Genomic DNA, 24,515 nt, shown 5'->3' with positions numbered 1-24,515 from the left:
ACAAACAAAAAAATCAGCGTAAGATAGCTGATGCTTCCTCTTTCAATGCACAAAACGCGATCGAGTACGTCATTCGCATGACGAGCGTGATCGCGTGATCTCGCGTGATACGAAAGCGGGGGTTGATGGGACTCTTTTGTCTTCTCTTGTCCCATCGCTCCTTGCGAACTCCTTGAATATTTCGCGTGGGAGACTGGGAGCCATAAATCCCAGGAACGAATGCAAAGTAATTTTCCTAGAACCTTTTGGGAAGCAGTGAGAAATTTATTTTTATATTCCCTAGGTAGAAGGTCTTTTAACTGTTGTTTTGTGGTGATGGGGTAAACGTGTTATGAAGCTTTTATCTGCCTTCTCGTTGACGAAGAGAACTGAAACTAAAACGGTGACGAAGCAAGGATAGAAAGCGCATTTGAAAATTTTACCAAGCTGAAGAATGTCGTGGCCAGTTGTTATTGCTGGAAGGAATCCGTCCGGAGTTCCTGGGGCTTGGAGATGTACAGGTCGTAACAATGAGGAAATGGTCGACAGACTTGTTCAAATGGGGGTTATAACGAGTAAAGAAGTAGAAGAGGCATTTCGAGCCGTTCCCCGCGGGGCTTTCGTTCCCCCTGACCAACAGGTCGAAGCGTACCTCGATTCGCCTCTTCTTGGAGACTTCCATCTTCACATGTCGGCTCCTCATATGTATGCCACTGTGCTTGAGGCTCTAGATCTGTCTCCAGGTAGGAGGTTTTCAATTTGTGTTTTTATTTGTGGTTTTCTCAGTCTGTGTTAACGTGTACCCAATGTTTAAGTATCAAATAAAAATTGTATAATGTGGTTCAATTTTCCCCTTGTTTTCCCCTTTGTTTTCTGTTTATTATCACATCGTTCCATACACCACAACAAAGGAAAATATCAAATTGTACCAAGGGAAAAATTGATCCACAGCATACATATGTGCCTCTTAGACTACCTTGCAAATAGCTCATGACTTTGTTGATCAAAATAGTTGTGATGATTTGTACGTGTGATTTTCCCTTTCAGTTTCACCAATTTTATATGCTGTGGCAAACTTAGTAAGTTTGAGCGGCACATTTTAAAATATTGCTTCAGGATATAAAATGAAGTAAATAATTGCTAATTTTAACAAAACTAAGCCAACATATAAACTGATAAATGCTAGAATTGCAGTGAGGATTTGACATTCACAATAAAACTTGTAAAAAGAAGATTTGATTGCATGAGAACCTTTCATTGGCTTTTTTCAGTTTGAAAACTGGAAAAAAGCAACAGCTTACAAAACTAAAATGGTTAATACTTGTGTTTGCACGGCTGACTTACACAACAAAACATGTGAAACCTGGGCAAGACAGCGTACATTCACAGAAAGACGAGAAAATGAACATATAGAAATCCCAGATATGTACAATCGCTTGCATAATGTTTGCTGTCTCATCCAGTATTCACATGTTTTGTTGTTAGTCACTGAGTGGTGCATAAGAACTGTAAGTTCATTATGCACCACTTTGCCATTTTGCCATTTTCAAACCAAAGAAGGCCTAAAGCTCTCAGTCGAAACGTCTTTACATGTTTTATTGTGAATGTAACCTGTTTTACATTTTCAGTGCTAAAAATGTTGCGGTTTTCAGCGATAAAAACTCTGAAATTCAATCCTCAACCAATGGTTCATGCTTTTTGCTGCTGTCAATCATCTAAGCAGACCTAGGGAAACAGAGGTTCACTTCAACCAGGTCAAAAGGTCACATCTGTCAGTTAAGATTGGAAGATTTCGATCCGTTTTGTTTGTTTCTATTTTTCATGGTTGTTGGCTGTGGCCATAAATAATTATTATGATTGATGACAGTGAAAAACTCAATCGTTAGTTGGATTTTGAATTTCAGAGTTGGCATATCACTGAAAACTGCTGCAATAAAATTTATTGCCAAAAGCTGATTTTGTTTCATACAGTGTATATATACACATATCTTTTCACTTGTACTAGGCTTGTCATTTCTCAATATTGGCAGTGGAACTGGCTATTTCTCCTGCTTGGCTGGTTGTATTCTGCAAGCCCAGGGCATCAATCATGGCATTGAACTTCATGAAGATCTTGTGGCGTTTGCCAAGGAGAGGGTTGAGGAATACCTACGATTCTCTCCCACTGTGGCTTACGACATTTGTCCACCAAAGTTTGTGGCTGGAAACTGTTTTCGATTGGACCCAGCAGGATGTAATTATGATAGGGTTTACTGTGGAGCTGCCTGTCCAGCAAGTAAAGTTCATTTCATTTTAGGATTAACCAAAATTGGAGGCTTTGCTGTCATTCCTTGCAGAGGCAAGGTAAGGTTCCTTTCTTTCACCAGATATTTAGTTATAGTGGTTTAGACATATGCAAGCCATAATTCCATGCATAATTAGCGTAATGTTGTTACCAATTAATTAATATGTACATGTATGTACATCACAGATTATTTTTGCATTCTATATTCTGCAGTCATGTAGTTCAAGTTTTGCCACAATACACACTTAATTACATTTTAGAACACCTCTATCGAGTGGCCAACCTTTATTAAGCAGTCAGACATTTACATGTTACCAGTGTTATTTTAATGTAGTGCTTTTGGTGTAAATAAAATATTTATTAAAAATAAATTATAGAGGTTTGACCATAAATATATTGTCTTGTCTTGCCTTTATATTCAGCTGCTGAAAATCGAGCGTATCTCTGATACGGGAGTTAAACAGACTAGTATCAGTGAGGTGTCTTTTGCATCACTAGTGGCTATGCCTGAAAGTGATTCAAGTCTTCCCAAGCTTTACTTTCCCAAAGAAAGTTCAAGAAAGAAAGAAAAGGTTAGTGATTGGATATGTGTTTTCTTGTTTTATTTTAATAATTCACAACCATAAGTACTGTGTTAAAATATTTGTTTGCCAATGATACTGTAGTTTGCAGGACTGCCTGCAAATCTATCAATTATTATTTTCTATAATTTGGTTTCTGTAGTGTGAAGCAACTTGAGAGTATTGCTACATGTACTCCCCCTATGCTTGTCCATCACCAGTTAGCCCCCCCCCCCCCAGCTCAGCATTTTTCAGGCTATTCTTGGTAATAGTTTGCTAGTATCCATTTACATGGGTGGGGTGGGGTGGGGGAGGAAATGTAAGATTGTCTTGCTCAAGACACAACATAATGATCAAACACCACATTATTAACTCAGCCAATGCCACTCGAACCCAATGTCCCTGCCCTAGCGCTACTTTCCTATCACATTATTCTTTATAAGGTCATAATTTTATATCAACAAGTTTTTGTATTATTGTTGACAATAATAGCGGAGCTCCCAGGGCCGCAGAGCAGAGCCCCATACCCATAGAAAATTAACAGACACATGCTTTTGGTTTTTCATGGTCACCATGGCTAGCGGTGTGGTTCGCGGGCGCGTACGACGTACGTACGTCGTGCAACATGGCGGCCATACTCCAGAAATAGGTTTAAGGTTATGGTTAGTGTCAGCTACATCTTTGATATTGGACATCCATGTCATGGTCTATTGATAGCTGTCAAAACAAGGTATCCGCTGACCAGTATCACATGACCATATCGCGGGCTCACAAACAGAACTCATTAAGTTCGAATGTTTTTTGAAGTTTACCGCTGACCAAGAAATGGTTTATATAGGATCACGGGCTCAAGTGCTATATTTTTTCTGTTAACGGTCAGTAATTCAGATTTTCAAAAAGGGCGAAGTAAATAACTGGGGAGCTCCGCTTTTAGGCTTAATCTATTTAATAATTATGTCATTTGTTTATGGGTACAGGCTCTACAAGTTTACCCTCCATCCGATATGCTGGTGAGTCGTGGGCAAGCAAGAACCCTATTGGCCAGACTGCGAGCACTGCAAGAAGCAAGTGGTATGGACTATTGCTACTTTATAAAAAAAATCTGAAAGTTAATTCCCAGAGATACAAAAATGTAATTAAAATTAATTTTAGATTTCAGGGGTAAGTTTGTACCTTTAATTTTTTTTTTTTTAAAAAAAGGAATTAGTTAAGGAATTAGTTAACCCATTGACTCCCGAAGGTTTTACGCGCGCACCCACCCCCAAATTCCCGGCTCTTTTACAGAATTTAACACAGACGTGCGAGTGGAAAAAATAAACCATATGCGCAGTAAATTCAGACAAATAATTCGTTTCTGAAGTAAACTTTTAATACAACTAGACATGTTAAAAGACTAATTTATGAATTAAAATGTTTATCAACCTTAATAACTTGATCCCAAACCAAGCTTGAAGGCAGCGGAAAAAAATTATTCACTTCCGTGCGTCATTTAAAAACTCACAAAAACACGAAATCTTTGAACAAAACATAAAGCAATCTTAAAAACACTCTGATAAAATGTTGGCATATGTTATGTAAAACTGTTACTGGTATTAATTTAACAGCAATGAAGTATTATCCTGGTACAGAAAAGCGGTAATTGGAAGTGATAAAATTATTTGCGAATCATGTTGTGAAATAGAGCAAAACCGCTTTGCAAAACAACAGAATTCCTTCCACAAAATATACACTCACAATGCTTTCTAAAAATCTCAAAGTCAATAAAAATACTTGTTGGAATTTTCTGAAGTACTGCTGTAAATCTTTTCGCGTTGAAGGTTGTAAAACACAATTAAAATCTTAGCGACTAAATCAACAACGCGACGGCAAGTCTGCCGAAAGAGATGCGTATCAGATAACACCTCGTGCACATCAAATCTGTTCACTCCAAAAGCCTAAAATTCCAAACTAAAGCTGGACAAATGAAAGAAACTTGAAAGAAAGTTTGTTTAAGATTAATTCTCATTCACGATGAAGCTAATAAATGTCTAAAAAAGCTTAAAATTTCGCAAATTTTAAAGCCGTGATATTCCGCATGCACCATGTTCAAATTAAATATTCGATCTGAAGTGAAAGTGTTTTATTTCAGAGCGACGGCTTTGGAAGGCATTTTTTAGTCAATTACTGTACCGATCTTCCTTAAAATTCCTTTCAAGTTCGAAGCAAATATTGTACATTACCATTTTGCTTTTTGAAGCTTTGAGAAGCTGCATTAAACTGTGATCAAGGCCGTGAATTGTAGTCAAAACACTTTAGAAGCGCCATGACACGAAATAATCTTGGCAGCCGAAGGAGAGAAAAATTTCTTCACCAAAGCAGTTTTAGCACTCTGTTATCCATTAGTTTCCATTTTAGATCCACTTTAAAATCGGTCCATGTTTCTTCATTCCATATTTAGGTTAAAAAGGTGTTTCTCTGTGTCCAGAACCGAAAACAAGCCCCTAGAAGTTTGTAAATACATCCCGCGGGGCGCCATGCTTTTCTTGTACATTTTCAACGCACGTATAAAGGCGAAAAACCTCCTTTCTAGGACCCCTAGAAATCTCTAAAAATATGCGCAGAAAACGGATTCTGATTGGTTTATTTGCCCTTATTATCTATAGAACAATAGGAGAACCAAAAAAGCTCCAGGGAGGGAGGGAAAGGCCTTTTGTCAACACGTGGTTTTTACGGCCGGTTGAGGCCGGCACGGGAATTTGGGGGGTGGTTTTCGCGCGGCCGGTTACGGCCGGCACGGGAGCCAATGGGTTAAGGCCTTGTATGATGAGAAAGGATTCACAGTTAAAGTTGTTGTGACAACACACTAGCTAAGTCTAAATAAGTCTATTGTCATTTTATAGTGCACTTAGCTTCAAGATTAGCTACATGTAGTTTATGAGCATGCCACCCAAACAGAGTAAACAGATATCCCAACTGGTCACCCTGCCAGTTGGGGTAGTTGGCTAGATTTACAAAGCATGGTCACGAAATTGGACTTGGATGGCAGAGAACAAATCCGGTTACAGATGTAGTGGCAGGGTTTAGGGCTTGTACCCAGGACTTCCATATTGACAAACCAGCATCCCAAACCAGTGGGTCACACTGCCTCCATACATTTGGCCAACAATGTGGTTAAATGTTGCAAATACATTCAAATTAATATTTTATAAGTGTTGCCACATGTACACAGTTGAAATATTACAGATGTTTGACATAACAGCTTTCTTTGTTGACTAAAATGAACGTATTTGTTTGTCATTTATTTTCACAGAATGTCTGCATATGTCTTTGCCTCTACCAGTGGCGTTCTGTTACGTCCCATCTGAACAACAGATTCAGCATTACCTCAATAAGAAGTCAAAGGCTAAGAAAGAATCAAGTACTGTCGTGACTTCACCCGTGGACAGGAGGATTTCGTTCTTTGGCTCTCAAGATACATGTGGGGAGACTAGGAATTCTCACTCAGATCAGACAGGCTCAGAGAGTCTTTGGAGCCATCTACAGCAGGACAAGTTATGGCAAACGGTACTGGAGTATTACTACAGCCTTTGTAATGTGTCCATTGAGAAGCGGTGCCAGGCACTGAATGTTCACATCAAGAGGCGAGTGAAGCAAAAGAATGAACGAAGAGGAAGTAAGAAGAGCTTGTCTTATGCAGAGATTGCTCATAAGCTTGGCATACTCAGTGTTAACACGTCACATGCAGAGATCTCAAAACAAGAGTCTCAGGACAGGGTGGAAAAAAGAACAGAGTCTGATGGGGTGCCATGTACATGTACAGTAGCTGCTTCTTCTACAAATGGTTGCAGTACACAAGATTTTAATGCAACAGAAAAGCTTACCACCAATGGCTCTTCTACTGATTTGCCTTGCCACACCATGAATGATTTAACTGATAAGAGTCAAAGCAATTCTCATCAAACAATATCATGCGACGCAATAAAAGTGCCAAGTACATCAAGTAACAATGAACCACTAGAAAACTGTTCTCGGAAATCTTCTTTGGACAAAGATTTTACTTGTCAACTAAGTTCACCCAGTGAATGTAGAACTTCAAGCACATCATCAGTATCAAATGGACCACAATATAGTTATGTACCTATTGACATGGAGAAGGTGCATATGGAAAGATTATCCAGTGCACCCTCAAACAGCTGGAACTTAAACAATGACCTTGTTCTTGTGCACTTTTTATGTGACATCCATGAAAAGTCGAATCCAGGAAGATGCAAGGTAAGCACTGAGTTTTACACTGCAAAAAAAGAAAAAAGTTTAGGTGGTCCACGCGGCCAGGTTTTAGCACTATTCTGCAAGGTCCTGCAAGGTCCTGGATGAGATGCTAGCCGATACACTGTAGCAGGTTACCCCTAGTAACTAGGCAAATATGCCAGCTTGCACTTGAACTTTATAGATCCCTCAATTGAGAGTCAGTTGTGCAACCCTTAAAAATCATTGCTCCTCTCACAGTGGAGAACCCTGGTTCATCTGATTTTTCAGACCTGGGGTGTAGCTAGCCTTTGGGCCCATAGGCAACATTTTTTGCAATTTTAATTTTCAGCCAACTTAAAAAACAATTCAGGGTAAAGTACTTTCAAGATACGTTATTTTTGATGTGGTGGCTAGGCTTACAACTCTTCAAAAAGCTGGCTACACTCCTACAAGATTCAAGATCTACTGCTTGCTAAAAATTTCTACATTTATTTATCATTTGAATACACTGTATATTGTATCAGTTGCATATTAATTTGCTAACATGAAGGTTTTGCATCTTTGTTCCAACAGGGATGGTTCAAGGCTGAAAGTGTAATACCTGAGCTGTTTACCAAGACAGGTGCCTCAAGCCATCCACGTCTGTCTTGCTTCTCTCCAGAGAAGTTAGCATACCGTGCTATTGCTCTGTGCAGAATTGCTCAGATCCTGGACTCTGTGCTTTATCTTATGAGTGGCCCCTCCGTACTAAGTGACAAGACTTTTTGTCCAAATAGATTCCAGCTTGATTCCTTCACGGAGTCTTCCTTCATGTCATCATGGCTATACTTAGAGACTGGTGGAAGCCAAACACCAGTTTCCAAGAGAAAAGAAGATTTGTCAAAGCTTGATTTGGAGGGAAGGACTGATGATGAACCTAAAGAGGAGAATAATCACCTGCAGGAAGTGAATGCCAAAAAGATCACAGCCTCACGTGCATCCCTTGAAAGGTACAGGGAGCAGCTCAAGTCAGTCAAGAACAAGGTAGGAGGGAACATACGTGTGTATTGTTGTAATTCTGCTAGCTGATTCTTGTTGACTTTTAATTTAGCACATTAAAAGCACATTCTGACTACGCTAACACGAGACATTCAATGTGAAGAGTTTATTGAGGATGTGTTCGTCAGTCATCTGATGCAAAATGTATCCTAATGATGCGTCAGTCAGTCACCTGATGCAAAATGTATCCTAATTACAAATCTCGAATCTAGCAAAAAAACAACAGCTGTTTCTAAGAGTATTAAGGTGTGTGCTACGCCAGATATGAAAAACCACTAAAAACCATCCTTTAGAAGTGGCCAAAAATATGTGGAAACTTATTCCTCATCTAATGCAGCAGCACGAGACCCCGAGGAAAGGGCACAACTAAATAATCTAGTGCATTTTTCAATAGACTAGTTACAAAAGCTGAACAAACAACACTTAAAAGAAAAAAGAAAAGCAAGTGAAGGCGAGGACTGATGACCTAGAATGACCTAAATCTCCCGCCAAAAACCTATATACCTAGATACCCCATAACAACCCGTGAGCCTCTCAATCTTGCTGTCAGAATAGTAATTTCTGACTAATTCATTCATTCAAACGTCAGAAATTACATAAGTTAGAGCTTACTGGAACCCTATGTAAAATTTTGTTTACTGTTTCAGTTTCCTGTTGCTTATTTTTATTTAATTTGTAAAACCTTCTTCAACTAAGCATGTTTTGTTAGTGTGAATGGGGTATTGGTCAAGATGTTTTAGTAGGTCAGGTCATGTGTTTATATCAGGTCCTTAAGAATTAAAGCTTGTAGATTTCAATTTTCTTCTTGTAAAAACTAAAAAAAAATAGTTTTGTTATTAAGTAGCTAGAAAAAGAAAACTCCTTTTCTGAACCAGGTTGCTGTGAGTTGTTGTTTTTCTTTACTACAGCGATGAGTGTAGCAGTAGTATTCAAATTTCACCCTCTGGAGAACATGTATTTTCTGGTTCATAATGCTTCTTTTTCGCCTGATAACAAACAACAGCATGTTTGTGCCGTTTTTACAGATGAAATCTATACTTTTACATAAATTAACTGTATCATTTGCAGATACATTTCATAGAAGAACAAAAGCAACTAGTTCACAGCATTCGGGAGCAGGAGTTGGTTCCACAGGAATTAACTTTTGACATGGATGTTGTTGATGTGAAGCTGCAGCGGAACGAACTGCTCCTCAGACAACAGAAGCAAGACCATTACAGGAACAACTTGCAAGCTCTCTTGAAGAAACTCAAAGAAGAAGAGAAGCAGCTAAACAAGGTAGACCTTGAATCAAGAAATTGTTTTACTTGATAGAGGGTTTTCTCTAGTAAAACCAAGAAGTCACTTTTGACCAATCATATGACCAATAAACCAATTGTGACCTTTCATGTAAAAACGTACACTAACAGCTTTCCATTACAGGTGAAACAAATGACTATTGAATGGGTTACAAACGGATATCCACATCGTTTGAAACAGGTTCCAGTGACAGTTCAAACGGGTTATTAAGTATTCCGAATGGGCAGCCTAGTCGTTTGAAGGACTCATGAAAAATTGCTATTAGAAATCCATGTTGAAGCCAGGGGGTACTACCTATAGAGGACAATATGGGCAGGCTCCACCCGAAAGGGGTTAGGGTATCACGAGTTGGGGTAAACAAAAGGGTAGGGAAAACTGTTATTTAGGTATTTAAAAGGACCATTCTAGTTTGCAATGATTGGCTAGATTGCACGACACTATTTTTTTAACCAGCCTAAGCAGGCAAAATGTGTGTGGAATTGTACAACCTTGCCTATGCACAGGGCATACTCTGGTGAACCAATAATACTGAACTATTTATTGTCAGTAAATTATTTCTCAAATGTTACATTTACACACAGAAATTTATTGTCAAAGGGGCTTTGAAGTAAATGGTTTCAGTTTGCGATTGTACTGACGAGAAAACTTAAAACTAAGAACTGCACATCAGTGTAAAATGAATGCAAGTGTTGCTCCTGACTATCTACAATCCCAGACGAAAGTATTTGGAACACCTCATTTAACAAAAATAACGTGACAATTCGTTATGAATGCAATGAAATAGAGATCCCCCTTCCCCCCATTACAACGTTGCAAAAAAGGCAGCAATGGGAGGCATTGTTTTTTCATTCTTCCTAACGTTGGAAAGGGGGAGAAGGGGAATTACTGGTTAAGATATTTTTGTGTTTCTGTAAAATTTGTCTGTGATTGTAGCTTGGTAAAGATGCTCACTCAGTCTTTTATTGTTATATTTTACTTGATTACCCAACAGAAGTTGGAATCTTCTATAGAGGCATCAAAGCAAGAAGCAATTGATCTTCCACAGCCCAGCTCCTCGGCACAGCTGGACAACAATACCCCGCAAAAGCAAGCTGACCCATCAGAAAAATGGAGTGTCCGCCCTACTAGCAGCCAAGAAAATGACAGCAACAACTCTGTGCGCTACGACCTGTCATCGTTGTTGCCAAAAATGCGCTTTCTGCTGCCTCTCTGCAATCAGCGTTGGCGATTGGTGCAAGAGCTGCTACACACCACTGAACTTTCGGCCCCTGATTACATGCCTGTGATAACGGTGGATAGGCGAGTACCGCTGATCGAGCGGCATGCTGACTCGCGTAACAGCGTTTTTGTACAGGTGTACCATGAGCTGAAAGGAGAGAAGCTTCATTTCCGGTCAGTTAGCTTGTTTTAAATGTTTTTTTTTTTTTCACTAGTGCCTGTCATGAAACTAAGACCAAAATGATGAGAGAACCAAAATCACAAATTAGATTATAAACCAATCAGAACCCAGGAAAACATTGAACCCGTGATAAGCGCGGTAGAAAATGTAACTGGTGCTAAGCGAGGGAAAACGTTTTTCTGGCGCAAAGCACGAGAGGCTTTTTTCCTTTGCAAAACGTGGGAAAACGCCAAGCGCATAAAGCCAAGCGCGGGAAAGTCACGCGAACCACGTTATTATGTACATTAGTTCATGATTTGCTGACAAAAACTTCTTTATTGGCGTTAGAGCTAGACTTGCTCTGAATTTCTAGTACAAAGCTCTATATATTACAAGAGCGGCAAACTGAGGAAAAGTGTGTTGCATGAGTTATCTCAAATAGTCATTGAGCTTTACAAACATAAAACTGAAGCCAACACGGTACACAACAATTTATTGTCACTGGAAATAAAAGAATCATTGATGTAGAGAGGCTTTGTTTTATTTTATTTTATGTGTTAACTTTGCCTTTGCCTTGTCCTTTAAACTTTTTCCCGCTAACCCCAAGTATGAGTGTGCTTGAACTGTTTCTGTTACATTTCTTTTCAGCTGGAACAAGAGAAAGTATGACCAATGGTGGGAAGTCAAATTTGTCGGTGAAGGGATTATTGATCAGGTCAGTTGATACGAATTTTTTATGAGATTTCTCATTTCTCAATAGACAACAGGGCTGCAAATATTTTTTTTTTCACTTGAAAGGACATATGTCCTACTAAGACACCAGCTTGGTCGTACGAAACAAAATTGTGGTCGGACATCACCAAGAACAAAAGGTTGAATTTTATTCATTGTTGCCGTAAAATGATTTACAATCAAAAAAATGGCTGGACATCATGTCCGACCACACTTGGGATTTCATTGGACCTAAGCAAATTTTGGTCGGCCAATGTCTGATGACCAGACCGACTGTTTTTTGCAGCCCTGAGACCATAATTATTCGTATTCTCGGTATTGGACTGGAACTAGCTTGCAATGGAGGCTAATGTGGGGAAATATCATTAAAAAGAGCGTCATGTCCTTTGCATTTGAAAAGATTCCCCGCATTAGCCTCCATTGCAAGCTTGTTGTAGTCCAATATCGAGAATACGAATATGGTCTATTGTCTCGACCCCATTTGTGCAAAGAAAGGATAACGCTATCCACCGGATAAATCACTATCCAGTGGATAGCACGGTTTGTTTAGTCAATACTTATCCAGCGGATAGTGATTTATCCGGTGGATAGGGTATCCACCCTTTGAACAACTGGGCCCTGGTAATTTTTCAAGTTACACACAACTATTTGCATAGTGAACTGTACATGTAGTTTAGTGGTGACCTTTTTTGCTTTTGTACACCAGGGTGGTGGTTTCCGTGACTCCTTGGCTGAAATAGCTGACGAGCTGTGCCCTCCTGAAGAACGCATACCAGATATTCTGCCATACCTCATCAGAACTCCTAATCACAAGGTATGTGGTGCTGCTAGTATGAAAACTCTTTCCTTAGCTGCCAAAATTTTGATGCCAGATGACTGCTGTGCAAAGAATGGGTTTTGAGTATTTAGTTTGAAATTTATGATGCACGTGTATTCGGTGCCTACAGTCCGGTCGATTGGAAAAAATGACATGCAAGTAATGGACAAAATTTAGGTAGCAAGGGCGCACGACTAGGGACTTTGGACCAGGAGGGACCCTTGATGAGGTGGTACCAGGAGTAGGTATTTTACAATGGATATTAGAATATAGAAATCTCCAGTTTTGTTCTGCAACAGTGTGTTACTGTAACAGCTCAGAAAAAATCACCTCCTTGCTTTGGTCTATAACAGGGCAAGGAGCATACAAGTCCACATTACCGAGTATTGTACCTAAAGCCAATTTTTGCGTTGGCGCAAAAACGCAAAATTGAACGCATCAAGGCCATTAAAAGACAACAGACAGACAGACAGACAATGTTAATATTCACTGCATGTTTTAACGTATTTTCTTAGGAGAAGACTGGTGATTTCCTGGACTGTTTCATTCCCAATCCATCTTGTGACGCACTGCACATGTTCCACTGGCTAGGGGTCCTCATGGGAGGAGTGTATCGCAGTGACGAGAGCCTCACTCTGGCGTTCCCTCCATTTGTTTGGAAGCTCATCGTTGGAGAGCATGTCACGTGGGCGAAAGACTATGTTGCCATTGATGAAGCGGCTCTTCACATAACGGGTGAGATGAACACATGGTTCGTACGGGTCATGGAAAACCTGGAAAGTCATGGAGTTTTAGAATTTCATTTTCCAGGCCAGGAAAGTCATGGAATTTTAGTGTGGGCCATGGAAAGTCATGGAAAATAGTATTGATTGTAAAAAAATTAATTAGGCGGGTTTTTTGGTGAAGAAAAGGGTAAAATGTCTAACTGAAATGAAGATGATTTTTGGAAATTTTTGGAAAAGTCATTACAAATGTCATGGAAAGTCATGGAATTTCAATAGCTCAAAAGAGAATGAACCCTGGAACGTGTGACTAACGGACACGTGACTCTGTTGCACAAAATAATTTTTCGTACAACTTGTCTCGTTACACGCGAGTTGTAACGAAAAATTCAGTGGGCTTTAACTTTCTGTGTACAACAAATTATTTGGGCGTTTTGTCGAACAAAGTAATGTAACGGTGTAACGGTGTAACGATTTTCCTATAACTATAATGTAACGATACTCCTCTAACTTGATATCGTAGATGAACTGGAAGTCCAAGATGAAGCTTCATACCTCAGTAATTATGGCAACGAGTGTACCTTCTCCACTGTACTGAGTGACGGGCGCCGTGTGGAGTTACTCCCAGGAGGGGAGGGGAGAGTAGTGAAGCCTAAGGAGAGGCAGGAGTATGCTTGTTTAGTGAGGCGAGCCCGGATGACTGAATTCACAAAACAGGTATAACATGAATGAAGTAAATTTCTCTGTTTTGCAAGCAGTTTGGTTAGGGCTAAGCGATTACGATCAATGAACGCGTAGTTGCTGTCGTTGTGAACTAGCATTAATCAATTAGTGGGCGAGGTTAGGCAAAGTGAAAAAAAAAATGCCCGCACCTGGTGATGTCACCATGTCATGTCCACGTGGCTTGAATGAGGCTTTGGAACGAGGCAAGGCTTTTTGCTCAAATTTGCAGCATTACCTTAATTTCACGTACAAATCAATGTCCTTCTTAGACGATATTCACTGACCCGGCGCGTCATATGTGGGTTGAGTTAGTTGTTGTTTCTAGTCCTTGCTCCGAGGATTTTTCTGCTGGTTTTCCAGTTTTCCTCCTTCCACAGAAACCAACACTTCCAAATTCCCATTAGATCGGGAACAGTGAATGAAGAGCCACTCTGTGGAAATGCCACTGCAAATTCCCACTTATATTTTATTAGTTTTAATTTGTTTTTTGCCGAAAAGGAGTCTTGTACAGTTGCACTCTGTTTTGGACGCTTAAACAAATCTCTGCTGGATTTTATTAATAGTGAGGTTACCGTTTTAGGTAATGTTTAATAGATGAGCAGCAGTGTTGTATCAAGTTAAAACACGAGGCGCAGCCGAGTGTTTTAGACTTGATAAAACACGAACTGCGAATTTATTGAACGGCTTAAAAATCTTCTGATGTAGATCAACTCATTCTTGCACTAATATTTAGATTCGGGATTATTTTGGCCTAGAAAATTGGGCGTGAACTTTAGCCGTGTCTTTATCAGATATAAAGACACTCATTAAACATTAATTTCTTTTGTATTTTCTTTATGAATTATTAATGAGTTTTTTAATGGCCGTTTTAACAAAACACTGCTATAATTTTTTCAGGTTCAAGCAATCAGAGAGGGCCTGATGTCAGTTATCCCAGAGTCAGTGCTTTCTCTTCTTACCTGGAGTAACCTGGAGCGAGGAGTCTGTGGAGATCGCGAGATTTCTCTTGCACAGCTCAAGTCGTCCTGTAAGTGGTTCCATATGTTGTTGATAGACTCATCAGGCTAAATCAGTTGAAATTCGCAAACAAGATGCTAATCCAAGGCGGGAGAAAATTTAATCACGGTGTTGGCGACTGTTTCTTGTCGAAACTCTGAAGTGCGGGCCCAGCCAGACCAAGAGCTCACATCTCGCTCTTGTTTGGCCGGAGACTCCTACGTTCACGGCTCCCGTGCACTTTCATCGAATTTGAACCTGCTCAATTTTGCTTGAGAGGTCAAGAGGTTTCACTCGTTTGGCCTATACTTGCTAAGCATTGAAAAAAACTCTTCTGCAGGTTACCCCAAGAATTTAATTTGGCGATGGGCGGAGAAAGGCGCTGTGAAATGAAAGTGACTTGCCCATAAAACGGAACAAAATTACCCTTGCTAGGGCTCGAACCCTGACTGCTCGATCTGAAGTCCAGTGCACTAACAATAATTAGGACATCGCGTTCTCGATTAGCCCAGGCTTTAGTTATTTATTGTAACGACACAACTGCAGTTTTCAAGCAACTGACTTTTCGAGCGTCATTAATTCTAGATGTTTGTATTTTTTCTTAGGTAAATACGGAGATGACTTAAACGAATCATCCGAGTCAGTGAAGCACCTTCGCACAGTCCTGACTCAGTTCACTTCTGACGAACGGAGTCGATTCCTTCGTTTTGTGACGGGACGCAAGAGGCCTCCCGCTCCTTTCACTGTGGCCAAAGCTGGCGGAGACAAGGACAGTCTGCCCCATGCCTCCACATGTGCTAGCACGCTGTTTCTTCCTGACTACTCTTCTTCTGTTATTGCAAAGGAAAAGCTCAGGTTAGCTAAACGCCTTTTGGTACATGATACCACAGGCTACCTTCTTTGGCACAGACAGCCCAAACTCGTCATACGTGACTGCGCTGCATTTCATTGTTTGATTTATCCGCCTTAATTTGTTTACACCCTTTGTAGCTGTAATGCGTCAGGTGTCCCTCAATTCTGAAATGAATTCTTCTCCCGCTGGAGAGATGATGTCTAAAGTTCGACTAAAAAAAATGCAAAATTGAGGAGGCTCTGCAGTGGTCCATGTACTGTCTTTGATTGGATGTTGCTTGGTGATAAATTTTGGCGCGAAAGTAGCAACCAATCAGAGACCACATGGATCTCTTTAAAGATACTTCATTAGTACCGAACTTTTGGATCGAACCTCAGACTCCTTTTGTAAACGTTTTATTAATTTGCTCGGACGAAAGCTGGGAACTTATATGCATAAACCGGTCTCTTAGGTCTGGATATCTTTCGCGCTAGGAACGAGATTGCGTGAAAGAGGCTTGTTGGCTCGTTTGAGATCTCGACACCTAAAGTCGAGTTCATTTTTAACATTGATAAAGTAAGACCTTTGGATACTGCTCCCTTTCCTTCGTAAAATGTATTTAAGAGCCCTAGTATCAGCTGCATTATGCTAAAGCTGCAGATTTAAGTTTATGTATATTTAAATGAAAATTCACTTCGTAATTTTTTTTCTTTCTTTCTCCGTAGCTATGCCATATCAAACTGTGTGGCCATTGACACGGACACAAGCCCTTGGTAAAATGCTTGCTTCCTACAATGAAGAAGCAAAGAAAGTGGGCCTTGACGTCCTGACAAATGTTCAACAGGGTGTCTCTGACAACCAGAGGTGCACTTCGGTGACTAAGTGTTATTATAGCATTTCTAAATAAATTAATATACAGATAATAAAACATAGTGACTGTATTTTGAAATTACGGAAAGTACTTCGCCAGTGCAATTCTCTGGCGAAAACATTCACTGCCAACATAAGTTGGTTTCAAATATGACCTGTCCTTTTCTCTTCAAATAATTATTATTGAAAAAAATTAAGCAGGTTTGCCTCCAGATTCTTATACTTTTTTACATACATTGCCTATGGTCTGTCTCGAGAGAGTAAAACCCCACACACCAAAACAAAAACAGGTTTGTTTAAAGGCCGTTTAAAGACGTTGCTGATGTGTGCTGACTTCATATTTAACACAATTAAACCTTAAATTATAGCGTACCTGAACCCAAAGTAAAATTCAGTCTTTCAGTTTACTGTTGCTGATTTTCATTTTGTTAAACCTAGTTTAACTGAACATGTTTTGTTGGTGTGAATGGGGTATACGGCTCAGCTTTTAGTTGAATACGGGTCACACACAAGCCCAAGCGGAGAGTACCAAGTCTAGGAAACCTTAGTCTGCGTGGGTGGCGGCTGGGGTATACTGTAAACGCGAACGCGAGCAATAGAGAGTGTTCATAGCGGCCATATTGGAGGAGTAAAACAATAAAATGATTTTCCTTTGGGAAAAATTCATTTTTATGCAAATATATTTTATTGTCTGACTCCTCTAACATGGCTGCCATGAAAACACTCTATATATCCCTATAGCTAGGCCCCTCGAGGCTTAACCGCTAGCTCGCGCGCGCGTTTACCCCAACAAAACCGCCAGCTACGCAGGCTAAGGAATCCTTGAAATGATGAGTTCGTTTGTTCTTACAAACCTCCTTGTAGAATTTATGAAAAAGTTAAATTCAGTTATTAGACATTGCTTCGCTTTAAGTGTTGTCTAAGATGTCAGAAGACCGCGAAATATTCCAATTTAGTGTATAGCAAAGGTAGAATTTTACGTCAAGGTTAGAAAGCCCGCTATATTTAAGGCTAAGTTAACTTTCACAATTTGCTCGGGTTTGTTGACGTGGTTATAAATTAAAAATATAGGTTGTAAACAATTGTTTGAGGGAGACATCTATTCCTCAAATAACACAAAACAAATTATCCTATATAATAGGAAATTTAAAATTGTTTTATTCACGAGTAACTTTTTGCTTACAAAAATAAACGTTTACCACAATCGGCTCGGTGGAAAATAGTAAATAATAAAGATGGCAAATTTTAAGCTCGGTGATAAATAATGAAGATGATTTGTTCAACAATGACACGAGCATGGGACAAAAAATCTGAGTCCCTGGCGGGAATCAAACCCATGGCCTTCCAGATAGCAGTTGGGCGCTCTAACCAACTGAGCTACGAGAGACTCATGGTGAGGACGCGTGCTCACATATAAACCTAGTAAATGACCTATGGCCCAGCTCATCACGAGTCTCTCGTAGCTCAGTTGGTTAGAGCGCCCAACCGGTATCTGGGAGGCCATGGGTTCGATTCTCGTCGGGGACGCAGATTTTTTCTTTGTCCCATGCTCGTACCATTGTTGAACAATTCATTTCCATTGTCTGTATGGACTTTTGAAGTGTTAGCAACAATATCTGGACTCTGTTTGCAGACTTTCAGGCAACTATATGAAGTACAATCCTGTATTATTTAGAGTGCATACATGTAATGGTATTTCGGTTTTCAACGGGTAAAATAAACGCTTGAAACAAATTGCGTTCGTTTTTTTTTGGTTGTTTCATTACATTAATATTTTTTTTGTCAAGAGCAGGCTTCTCAGCGAGAAAATGGGAAAAATTCGTCGCAGAGCAAAATGTTGCGGAAAAATGAAATAGTAACAGCGTTTGCTGTTCCTAGCCCGAGTGAATGGATTTTTCTCGCGCGCGCGAGGAGACGCACTCGCGAGCTTTCCGCACGCGAGGCGTGTCGTTTCACGGTCAAACAAATGGCAGCAAAAACCACAATAAATATTATTTATTCAAAACTTGATGACTCAATTAAATATTACTATCTGTGATTCTATATGTAACATTGCCTTATAAACATGATCTTCTGTTTGACCAAATAAATGTCGGCAAAATTATTACAATACATCAATTCAAAAACAGGCTGAAAATCTTGATCTTGGAAATAAAGTTTTCAATTGTTTTCTTGTTATCAAAATGAGAATTTTTGTAACCCGAATCTTGTAACCCAAGGAATGTTTCATTTTAAAGTCAATATTCTGTAGCCACAGAATATAAGGACGAGTTTCTGAAACCACTTCTTAGTTCTAATACTCTAATTTTAACTCGTCTTGTATTTTACAGAATATAACATAAACTTATTTTTACAAAGGTGTCGGAAAAGATGTTAGAAAAGAAAGCAATTTTCAAGTGAATCTCGAGTGACTCGCGACTTCAAGTCTTGTTGGATCGATATATATATACCACCTCTTCTTTTATTAATTTGAACTGAAAAATTCCGAGTATAGAGAATTAAATCTGTATCTGTCCCTGAAATTGCGTTTCTGTAAACAACATTTCAAGGTCCTATGATTTGAAATAAAGCTGGAATTGGAACTGTCAGTGATTTTAAAATAGGGCGATCGTTGCTCTGGCCGGTGTTTGGCCTGAGAGGACAAAAATTTAGACTTTCCAATGGCTAGGTGGCAACGCGATCAGTCACATGTTAAAATGATGAACGAAACAACGAAATTTCGCACGCTATTTTAATTCGAGATGTAAACAACGACATCAACAAAGATCGCCTTATACAGCTTGTGGTACAAATACGCGTCTCTGATTGGTTCATTTCGTATGATGCTTCACAGAAGCAAACATGTCGCCTAAGTATGATGTATTTTTAAAAAGATTTTTCCTTCTGGCATCTGCAAAGAAGTAATGTGCTGGTCTCCAACACAAAAATATATCTTGAGTTTGGGCCAAAAAAATTTTCAACAAATATAAACTGGTTTGAATCAAAATTTCAACATTTGCTGCCAAGAATAAAACTACTTATAATTTGGTGGCAAAAATTAAATCTCTTCCTCGTTAAAAATGACTATGTACAACGGATAATCTAATCTAATAACTGCGTGCATAATTTATATTCAAAATAAAAATAAATTTCTTGAAAAAGGCAAATTTATGAAGGTTGCTACATGAATTAGAGCAGTTTTCATTTGAATGTCGTAAAATCAAAACCAACGTAGTAACAATGACTAATCGCAAACGCAAACAACACAAAGACCAATAAGAAATCGAAGCAAAAACACGTGACCGGCGCCAAGCGCTGGAAACGACATTCAATTGAAAATCGCTCAAGTCTCGCTGAGCGTTGATCTCTAAATAATAGTATTAATATTTCTCTGATTCTTAGAATCTAGAACTTGAATTGTCTCTTTTACACTTAGACAAGTCTCATTTTCCTTGTCTTGGCGTTTGATGAGTTCTACACTGGTATTTCGCTCGAGTTTATCTTTGCGGAAGATTTCAGGGGAGAACACTTCCTTTGTGTGAAACTCGCCTTTGTCTTCCTTTCTTTGTCTACACTCAAGAGGGCTCCAGTCTCGTGGGAGCGATGACGAACTCGAAGACGCCACAACTTTATTCTTGAATATAATGGTATAACCAACTTCACGATCGGAACCCGACGAAACAGTCGCGGTTACATCGGAAACGGACCGACGCCGCAAAGCAGGCTTCTCGGCTGCATGAGTCATCTTCGGGAATGACTCCTGCCGACGAAGCGAGTTACTTTTGCTTTCGTTTTCTTTGTCGCCTTTCCGTCGCATGTCTTCAAAGATTTGCCTTCTCTGTTTAACATTTGCAGCGTCCCAATCAACAAAGTTTTCATTTTCCAACTCTAAGTTCTCCTTTTCCGCATCCAAGTTTTCCTGAGCATTAAAAAGAGCAATATTCACGGCACTGTCGCTCAAGACATCCATATTGTCTTCACCGCGTTTCTCCGCAGTGATTTTGTTATCGTTGCCTTCATCCATGCTCTCATTTGAACACAAGCGAGGAACTATAAAAAATTTCGGAGGTTCGTCCTTTGTCTTTGGTTCGTCATCGTTGGATGTTTGACGTTTAATCTTTTCCACATCTTGTTTTACTCGAATGATGCCTTCTAAATGCTGAGTGTGTGCCTTTACTCTCACTACGCTTGACGTATCCACAGCGACCTCGCTTGGTTCTTCTTCTCCTGCTAACTGCTCTACACCTTCATCTCCTTCCTCCTTCTTGTCGGCTTCGTGGCAATGTTCTTCTTCTCCATCAACAGCTGCGGATCCATCCGGATCCATTAACTGTTCCAACTCCTGTTTGGATTCCACCACTGTGGGTTGCAGTCGTTCTTCGATGCGCAGTTTGGCTCGTTTCACCAAACCAGACACGTTTTCGTTGTCTTGCTCCTCCTCTTCACACTGTTCAACTGTTGAATCGTTCGTTCGCTCGATTTGATATCGTTGTTGCTCTTGATCTGCTGAAGCAGGCAAACATGCTTCCTTGTCGAGTGTGAGGTCGTCTTCTTTTCCGTCATCTTTCTCAACATCTTTGTCTAACTCTTGATCGAATGGTTGTAGCCGTCCTTCGAGCAAGAGCGTGTGACGTTTCACTAGACCTTTCTGAAGGACGTTCTCCGTATCATTTTCACTTCCAATGTCTTTCCTATCCTCTGTCAATTCAGATGTTTCTTCTTTTTCCGCGGCTCTTGTCTCTTCTGACTTCACAACCGCACTCGCAACTTGAGCAACTCTTAGTTCTGCCTGTTCTGTATTTGTAGCCACACTATCCTCCCCTTTTGAAGGAGAGGGACACGCTTTCTGGTTAACCATAGGCTCACTTTCTTTTCCAGTTTCTTTTTCAACGTTTTTCTCTAATTCTTGATCCAGTGGTTGCAGCTTACCTTCAAGTAGGAGCGTATGGCGTTTCACCAGACCTTTCTGAGGGACATTCTCCGCATCATGTTCACTCCCTGCGTCTTTCTTGTCCTGCTCAGACACTTCAGACACATCTGCTCTTTCCGGACTGATTTTCTCCACAGTTTCCACTTCAACATTCTCCTTTGCATGTTCTGTATCTGCGACCTCATTCCTTGTTTCTTCCTTTGAGAGACAAAGACCCACCTCTCGGTCAATCGTAAGTTCGTTTTCTTTTCCTTCTTTAATTTCAGCTTCTTTCTCCAACTCTTGCTCTAATGGCTGAAGCTTCCCTTCAAGTAACAGTGTGTGTCGCTTGACTAGACCTCTCGGAGGGACATCCTCAGTATCCTGGCCACCCTTCCTGTCCCCTCCAGATACTGAAATTTCGGACGTCTCTGCTTCATCTGCAGCACTCTTCTCTGTAAACTCTATGCTAGCACTCACATTGTCCACAACAGCAGGCTTCACAAGTTCGATGTTTTCCGTCGCGCTTTTGGTGTCACCTTCAGACGCAACTGGGTCCCTGCACTCAGAGGACGACGATCCCGTCAACTGCGAATCTTCCGACAACAATTCCTCTGCGTCTTCTTCAAGGACAAGTACACGAGTCTTTCTCTTAATATACCCAGTACCAGAAGCTTCACCAATCTGTTCAGAATCTAGCTTATCGGTGACGGAATAGTTATCTTTCTGCGAGGATTCATCTTCGCCATTAGCTAGGGCGTCCTTCATCTGTTCCCCTGCCTTCTGAACAAACGCTCTCAGCTCTTGCTCTTTCTTGGAAGCTGACGCTCTTCTAACAGACACTTCCTTCTTCATATCCTCGTTAACCTTTTTAACAAGTGCCACGACGTTAACACCACTGAGCTCGTCTTCCAACCCGTCCACGGGTTGCAATACATTTTCATCAGCACCAACATCCAAAACGCCTTCAATTTCGTCTCCTTCTCGTTTTACGCTTTTCCCTTCATCACTCCCTCCTCGCTGATGCAACGCCCGTCTTTTCAAGCTTTCCCGATGCTTCAGTTCGTAACCTTCCTTGTGCTTCCTTACCACGCCCGGCTCGGGTTCTTCGCTTGGCGTACTCTCATCCTCAACTTGTCCTTCTTCTGCTGTGATTTTATCACTTTCCACAGGCGCACACTCAACATCCATTTCTTCAGGCATCGCCAAATCGACACCATCGTCAAGTTCTGGCGCATCATAGACGCCTTCTTCAAATCTTCTCGAATGCCTTTTCACAAATCCGCTTTCAAGTACACCATGTAAGTCCCTAGGTAGGCTACCGCGCGTACCATCGACGAAAGATTCTTTCTCAAAGTTCTGTGCGTCTTGAGAATCCCTCGCCTCTTCTTCTTCCCAGCCAAGAATTTCCTTCTTTTTTCGCTCGAATTCCTTCAGATTTTCGTCGCTTGCGGACTTAGCTTTAGTGACAATGCGAAGATTTTGCAACTTCTTTGCCGAACCACGCTCTCGTAAAGAGTACGACCTTCGAAAGTTCCCTGTAGGTTCAACATCCGATTCTTGTCCCTTTTTGTCATCACTAGACAGTGCAGGGACAGATCTCACTCTCTGTAGCGACGTCTTTTCGACCACAGAGATCTCCGAAACGCTAGAACTTGATGCTACCGAATTAGTCTCCTCGAGGACTTCTTTGTTGGTCTCAACAGTTGCCTCTGGGCACGGACCAATTGGTGAACTAGTTGCGGGAACAGAATCTGCCTTGCCAAATTCCAGCGAAGCGTCCTCGGAGATACATAAATCATCTGTATTCTCTGAAGTCTCCTCAACTACTCCAAGTTTTTCATTACTGTCATCAGTTTCTATTGGGAAATTGTCTACAGTGTCAATGCCCTCTGTCTGCTGCTCATCAGTCTCGCCGGCGGAATAAGGAGATTTTTCTCTCCGCTTTTTTACAGCTCCTGCGCTCTTTGACACCTCGTCTGCATCAGTCGAGAATGATCCGTGCCGAAACAGTCTGTTATAACGGTTGTTGCTACGAAAAAAGAAAGGAATAGAAAAAGGTGCGAGTCTATAAACTACAGGATATATCAAGGGTAGCCTACTACCTCTCGGACGTGAGGCACTCCAATGGCTTTGAAAAATAATAGACAGCCAGTCACAACAATGGGCCTAGCCCCAAAACAAAAGTACAGAAATAGATTTGGGGTTTATAATGGACGACAGAAAATAGAGATTCTAAAGTTTAAGAGGTTTAAAAAGCTTTCATCGCTGTTTATCATTTACAAAAGAAATTTCAGAAATAAGGGTTGGAATGTAATTAAAAAACGACTTTTTGGTTCATCCCACTGGAAAATTTCCGGGAGGAACGGAACTTCTGAGAACATAGTCCCACGTTCCAGGCTGATGGGAGTATATTTCTTTATGGGGTATCTTTCATAGTTAGGTCTGTTACCTTGAGTTCAAAATTCCTTCATACGTGATAAGTTGCTTCCAAAATCCTGCGTTCGGTTGGACAACATTTCTTCGCGCTTTGACGTACTTCATTGTCTCACCTAACGACCAGCCATACTCCTTCATACCATAAGCTATAACCTGAGACACAATTAAAAATACGACTTAATTATGAAGACTAGGAGGACCAAGCGTTCGTTTGTTCGTTCGTCCGCCTAGCTCGTCGCTCGGTCGGTCATCGGAAAAATTGAGTAACCTTTAGCTAAACTACCACAAATCTGTTACAAAAGCAACGAGATACGCTGACTATTAGCAAACCGCCAGACTCATTTTGCCTTATCCTCAAATGCATTTAAATTTCTTGACAATTATATGGCGCAGTCTTCTCAGCGGAAAAGTGCAAAAATAGCTGTTTGCGATCAAATTATAAAACGTCCCTTTACCAAGTAATAGGAAATTTTATATTTACCGTTGACGCCGATCTGCTAATGCCCATCCTACAATGAACAAGAACGTTTGAACCTGCATCCCTGAATACGAGAATGAAAAAAGAAAAATTGATTACTTATAGTGAACAATATTGTGTTTTCTTTGGGGATTTTGTTTCCGGTGCTTCATTTATGCAATTGGCTCAAAAAGTCTCGCGTACCATGCTTTAACCAATCAGCGCACGCGTGTCTTCTTTTAACCAATCAGGAGCAAAGCAATATGCAGGGACT

General features: G+C 40.4%; 2 protein-coding genes and 1 long non-coding RNA gene across 9 annotated transcripts in view; 2 read left to right on the top strand and 1 right to left on the bottom strand.

Moving 5' to 3' along the window:
• The window catches only part of LOC144646477 (uncharacterized), a 45,754-nt gene extending 27,563 nt beyond the window's left edge, over positions 1-18,191 (top strand). The window contains exons 2-3 of the long non-coding RNA XR_013569424.1: positions 17,203-17,850; positions 17,936-18,191. This is a non-coding gene — a long non-coding RNA (uncharacterized LOC144646477). The remainder of the gene's footprint in view (positions 1-17,202; positions 17,851-17,935) is intronic.
• LOC144646389 (uncharacterized) lies at positions 239-16,483 on the top strand. Its single transcript, XM_078505951.1, has 15 exons — positions 239-722; positions 1,985-2,322; positions 2,686-2,835; positions 3,801-3,894; positions 6,113-7,074; positions 7,624-8,073; positions 9,157-9,366; positions 10,379-10,779; positions 11,414-11,480; positions 12,204-12,311; positions 12,830-13,049; positions 13,560-13,753; positions 14,657-14,786; positions 15,361-15,610; positions 16,313-16,483. The coding sequence occupies exons 1-15, from the start codon at positions 434-436 to the stop codon at positions 16,362-16,364; spliced, it is 3,915 nt and encodes a 1,304-aa protein (XP_078362077.1). The 5' UTR covers positions 239-433; the 3' UTR covers positions 16,365-16,483.
• A 245-nt stretch (positions 18,192-18,436) lies between the features above and the next one.
• LOC144646386 (uncharacterized) overlaps positions 18,437-24,515 on the bottom strand; it is a 33,408-nt gene continuing 27,329 nt past the window's right edge. For all 7 annotated transcript variants that reach the window (XM_078505945.1, XM_078505943.1, XM_078505947.1 and 4 more), the window contains 3 exons: positions 24,266-24,326; positions 23,798-23,937; positions 18,437-23,377 (listed from right to left, as the gene is read on the bottom strand). In XM_078505945.1, the coding sequence (XP_078362071.1) occupies positions 19,804-23,377; positions 23,798-23,937; positions 24,266-24,326 (3,775 nt within the window). In that variant the 3' untranslated portion in view covers positions 18,437-19,803. The remainder of the gene's footprint in view (positions 23,378-23,797; positions 23,938-24,265; positions 24,327-24,515) is intronic.

Source organism: Oculina patagonica, chromosome 3 (genome assembly GCF_052425735.1).
Source record: "Oculina patagonica isolate OP01 chromosome 3, crgOcupat, whole genome shotgun sequence".
Classification (NCBI taxonomy): domain Eukaryota; kingdom Metazoa; phylum Cnidaria; class Anthozoa; order Scleractinia; family Oculinidae; genus Oculina; species Oculina patagonica.
Note: the sequence above shows the minus strand (reverse complement) of the source record. Positions and strands in the feature narration are given on the sequence as shown.

Coding starts and splice junctions, on each gene's coding strand:
- LOC144646389 (XM_078505951.1), top strand. CDS start 434: ATGTCGTGGCCAGTTGTTATTGCTGGAAGGAATCCGTCCGGAGTTCCT. Junction 2,323..2,685: donor TCATTCCTTGCAGAGGCAAG/GTAAGGTTCCTT, acceptor CTTTATATTCAG/CTGCTGAAAATCGAGCGTAT. Junction 14,787..15,360: donor TGCACAGCTCAAGTCGTCCT/GTAAGTGGTTCC, acceptor ATTTTTTCTTAG/GTAAATACGGAGATGACTTA.